Source organism: Myotis davidii, unplaced genomic scaffold (genome assembly GCF_000327345.1).
Source record: "Myotis davidii unplaced genomic scaffold, ASM32734v1 scaffold1380, whole genome shotgun sequence".
NCBI classification, from domain to species: domain Eukaryota; kingdom Metazoa; phylum Chordata; class Mammalia; order Chiroptera; family Vespertilionidae; genus Myotis; species Myotis davidii.
In genome coordinates, this window is record NW_006291969.1 from 86,646 (window position 1) to 91,991 (window position 5,346).

Below are 5,346 nucleotides of genomic sequence, written 5' to 3' on the forward strand. Positions count from 1 at the left end.
TCGGGGCACATGCCGGGGTTGCAGGCTCCATCCCCAGTGTGGAGCATGCAGGAGGCAGCCGATCAATGATTTTCTCTCATAATGGATGTTTCTATCTCTCTCTCACTCTTCCTTCCTCTCTGAAATCAATAAAAATATATTTTTTAAAAAAATAATAAAACAAATGTAGGTAACAAAAGACAACGTGTATCTTTAGCTTTAAATTTATTTTCTGATTTTAACAAAAGAATAATGAAAATACACATATAGCATGTCGGCACCACCTAATCTTAAAATCTACTGGTGTAAGACTCCTTCAACTAGTAAAGTTTGCAAAAACTCGTCTAAATGTTTCTGTTGTGTATTACTATGTAAGCACTTTATTCTATACCAGATCTCTAACCTTGGGTGGCAGTCTTGGGATTCCTTAGCTTCTTTCTCATACATTTACTACCTTTTCTCTTCACATACTTCTCTGAGATTCTGCAACTACTCTCAGTATATCCTGTATATTATATATCATACTGATATCTTTTTATATAAACAGCAAAGGACATAAGCATGAAGTAATTTTGTGAAAATATATTTTTATTTCATAGAGGAAGGGAGTGGTAGATAGAAACATAAATGATGAGATGGAATCATTGATTAGCTGAACCCCTTACTAGGGATCAAGCCCGCAGGATATGTACATATCCTATATACAGATGCCAGCAGGAGAAGAGTTAGTCACATACACTGAATTTGGAAAGAGACTCTTTAAGAGAACCTACCTGTTCTAACTTCTTCCTTTCACAAATGATCAAAGTAAGATACCTAGTGCCTTGCCTAAGATCATAAAACTTGATAATGACAAAATCTGAAAAGTTACTTGCAAACTTGCTTTATTGGTTAACCTTTCTTTAGGAAATTGAGAAATTTTATAGTAAATCCATTAGTATCTTTAACTTGTAAATGCAATCTTAGTTGTACAAAATAATTTGCCACAGGTTTCTTTTAAATAGGTTTTCAAGGTGTATTTAAAACATTTGAATTTTTTAAAAAGTATATATAGAAGGCTTTCCAAAACATAATTTACATGTTACTGTAGTTATCTTCTATGCTCTCCTGTAGGGATACATTTCATTTCATAATTAAGAAAGCTTAATCCTGTTCTCTAAATTTTGATAACTAGTAAGAGAATTAAAAACTGCCCTATTTTAAAGGTTTTGTTTCAGTAATAAGTAGGATTTGGCCCATTGAAATAACTGATGCATCTGTTTATTAATATGTCAAAATACTGAATCATCTTTCTGTTATTTCTGCATAAACAGGTTATACTCCAGGATTTAAATAAAAAAGAAAATGGATTACATGACATCTTAGCTGTTCTAACTATGAAAAGGTACAAATTAAACTACTTCTGATGTTAAAAAGTTCACTTTGAGACTTGCCCTTTTTTGTCAGTTTGATTCTTCACCCATTGTCATTCTGGGAAAAACATTTACTAAAAACTTGTATTTTATTAATGATTTGTATTTTTGTCCTACAGAATTACTGTATTTTATAATGAAAAGTATATCTCAGGTCATTTGCATTCTAAATTTTTTATGAACTCTTTAAATATTTTGGGTGTAATCAACCAAAAAACTAGTTCATGCAAATTGGGATATAATTTTTATTAATTTTAAATACTAGTATAATTTTCCAAGGTTTACATAATTCACATTATTTGTCCTAAAAGGATAAGTTTATTTCAATATTGCTACAGAAAATCTCTAGGAAATAAATTACTAACTAAATCCAGCTGTTACCATTTCCCTAGCAACAGTTCATCCATAACACTGTATCTTTCGAGTAAATCATTTTGAAATTAACATTTGGGACAATTCATTTCATAAACCATACTTAACAAGAATATTGAATTTATTAGAGTACGTTTGCCTTGGCCTGGGCTTATAAATGGCATGATGTGTCTTGTGCTTGAATAAAGTCTTGAACTTAAGGTCTTTATCATTGTGGGTTTGCAAGGAATATAATTTTGGTTTCAGTGGTCTAAAAGGAATTTTTTTTACTTGAGAGTACGTTGGGACAGTGAAACAAGAAAGTGCTTGGCATAAAAGAAGCAAAAGGAGAGCCCATGCAGGCCTGCTTTGGTTCAAAAATGCTATAGGAAAGAAATGAGCCAAGGCTAGGCTGCTTTAGCTCACTGGGAAGTCAGAAAAAAGGGGCCCCTTGGAGACAGGTTCAGGGGGTTCCCCCGGGATGAGCTGCTGCTGTCCACTCCTCCCCTGGTTGCAGGTCTCATGGAGTCCCTTAGAGTTTAGGAGGTGCTAGGCCAGTGATGGCGAACCTTTTGAGCTCGGCATGTCAGCATTTTGAAAAACCCTAACTTAACTCTGTTGCCATGTCACATAGAAATTTTTTGATATTTGCAACCGTAGTAAAACGAAGACTTATATTTTTGATATTTGTTTTATATACTTAAATGCCATTTAACAAAGAAAAATCAACCAAAAAAAATGAGTTTGCATGTCACCTCTGACACGCGTGTCATAGGTTCGCCATCACTGTGCTAGGCTGTGGGGGAAGAAAAGGAGGAAGGGAAGGCACGAGTGTGCTCCTGGGAGGGTGAGCGCAATAGGAGGAAATTTTTAACAACTATCTAATTATAGCATATGATTCTAAATTTAAAGACACTGAAGTTCTATTTATTCTTTATCTTAATACTCTTCTTTCAAAAATTAACATTATCTCATTTATAAAAAGTCCACAAGTAATTTCTTAAGCACTTTCTCTTTTTATAAAATGAGCTTATGAAATGTTATTTTTGTTTGTTTAGGGATGGATCTTTACATGTGACATGCACAGATCAAGAGACTGGAAAATGTGAAGTGATCACTATTGAGGTGGCATCTTAGTATTTTAGAAAAACCATGACTCTTTTAGAACTAAAATATCATCAATTACTTGGTTGTGTTCATATGTGATGTTTATATTGAAATACTTTTGGATGAACTGTGTAATCTATGTTTCTATTAAAGTACAATATATTGATAAATATTGCAATCCTTTTTGTTTTCCATTTAAGATGAATCAATGGTGGGAAATATAAGGAACTCTTTCTATCATGAAGCTGTTTAAAATTAAATTGAGTGAATTGAAGTGCATTTTACTGGGAATTTAACATTGTTTTCTTAAAATTGTTTTGTTTCTATAATGTTAAGAAAGAAGTCTTTTTTCTTTTTAATCCTCACCCAAGGATATGTTTTTATTGATTTTGAGAGAGAGAGGAAGAGAGAGAGAGAAACAAACATCAATGTGAGAGAGAAACATTGCTCAGTTGTCTCTTAATGTCCCCTGACTGGGAATCAAACCCACAACCTTTTCTTGCACAGGACGACGGTCCAACCAAATGAGCCACCCAGCCAGAGCAAGAAGACTTATATTCTTATTAGATGACTAAGAGAACAATTGAAAAGTCTTTGGTATTAAATGGGGAAAAAAATTCAAAACCATGTACAAAAGAAGATAGCTTTTTTGCTTAAAAGAAAAAAGTAAACTCATAAACTCACCAATTGTGTGTAGATATTCATGTGACAGAAAGAAAGTCTGGAAGGGTAAATAGCAGTCTTTAAACCAGTGGTTCTCAACCTTCCTAATGCCGCGACCCTTTAATACAGTTCCTCATGTTGTGGTGACCCCCAACCATAAAATTATTTTCATTGCTACTTCATAACTGTAATTTTGCTACTGTTTATCTGATATGCAGGATGTATTTTCATTGTTACAAATTGAACATAATTAAAGCATAGTGATTAATCACAAAAACAATATGGAATTATATATGTGTTTTCCGATGATCTTAGGCGACACCTGTGAAAGGGTCATTCGACCCCCAAAGGGGTCGCGACCCACAGGTTGAGAACTGCTGCTTTAAACGGTGCCTTCTTTTTGTGAATGGAAATGTAGGAGAGGTGCTTGGTTTTTTTACAATTTTGTTTACTTTGATTTTTCCATCTTACAAATGAATATTCATCAGAAAATATTCTCTGGGGCATTTAGATCCTCAGTGGGTTATTAATGAAAAATGTTATTCTCTAAATAAAACAACCCAACTAATTTGCCTGTATCAGGGAAAAGGTGCAACATGAGTAGCGCACATTGGACTCTAGATCTTATTATCAACATAGGATTTTCCACTTATTTTTCTCCTTGGTTCCCAGCAAGAAGAAGAAATGTTTACTCAGTGGTAAAATTCAAAAACTGTTGTTTATTACCTGTTCAAACTTCGTGGGAGATAGATGGCAGTAATCTTCTATTTCTAAAGATGCAGAAACCGTCTTTCCTGATTTGGCTCAGTGGAGAGAGTCCCGGCCCATGGACTGAAGAGTCAATTCCAGTCAAGGGCATGTACCTCGGTTGCAGGCTCTATCCCTGGCCCTAGTCAGGGAATGAACGGAAGACAACCAGTCAATGCATCTCTCTCACATTGATGTTTCTCTCTCTGTCTCTCGCCATCCCTTCCACTCTCTTAAAATCAATGGAAGAAAATAACCTCAGGTGAGTGATTAACAAGAAAAAAAAGATGCAAAAGTCAAAAGTAAACTTTTTCATGATTATTCTGCATCAAATTATTGACCAAAGCACAAAGAGAATTCAGATATGACTGTAAGTCCCCAAAGAAGCAGCCTTTTGGTAGGCATACCTTATTGATTAAGGCTGATCCTTATAGTGGATTGGCCTGCGGGTCAGCCCCTCCCAGTGAGGCTGACATACATCAAGGCTCAACTACAGTAGGACTGCACACAGTTCACACAAGGGTGCACCTGGAGTTCCCAGCTCAAGTGTCTGGGATAGCTGAGCCACTAGACTCTACAGGACACCTACTACACAAGGTGACTCTACCAAGTCTGGGAAGCAGTAGATCTACTGAATATAGTAGGTCCTCGGGTTACGTCGGAGATCTGTTCCTACGGCATGATGTAATGCAATTTTCGCCTTAAGTCGGAACCCACCTACATAACCACCTACGTCACTCACATGGAGCACATACACAGCAGTAATGAAATGAAACAGTAAAAAAAAATCTAAAAGATAACAATTCCTGACCTTGTGGTAAATAAAAAATATAAAGCACATATATACATATGTTGAAATGATGGAACTTTTTTTTTATGAGTAAACTAACTAGAGGCCAGGTGCACAAAAATTTGTGCACTGGGCGGGGGGAGGGGGGGTCCCTCAGCCCGGCCTGTGCCCTCTCACAGTCTGGGACCCCTTAGGAGATAATGACCTGCTGGCTTAGGCCTGCTCCCGGGTGGCAGAGGGCAGGCCCAATCCCTAGGTGCAGCCCCTGGTCGGGCTCAGAGCAGGGCCGATTGGGGA

The 5,346-nt window shown here is 36.3% G+C and overlaps 1 protein-coding gene across 2 annotated transcripts in view; it reads left to right on the forward strand.

Moving 5' to 3' along the window:
- The window catches only part of HSPA14 (heat shock protein family A (Hsp70) member 14), a 49,598-nt gene extending 46,579 nt beyond the window's left edge, over positions 1-3,019 (forward strand). Inside the window, exons 13-14 of one of the 2 annotated variants that reach the window (XR_435754.2) lie at positions 1,293-1,363; positions 2,801-2,888. Coding sequence is in view for 1 of the 2 variants with exons in the window: in XM_006765313.2 (XP_006765376.1) it covers positions 1,293-1,363; positions 2,801-2,879 (150 nt within the window). In the remaining variant the exon portion in view is untranslated. Of the gene's footprint in view, positions 1-1,292; positions 1,364-2,800 lie in introns of both variants that reach the window. The other variant, XM_006765313.2, reaches the window with a different exon arrangement.
- Positions 3,020-5,346: the final 2,327 nt, after the last annotated feature.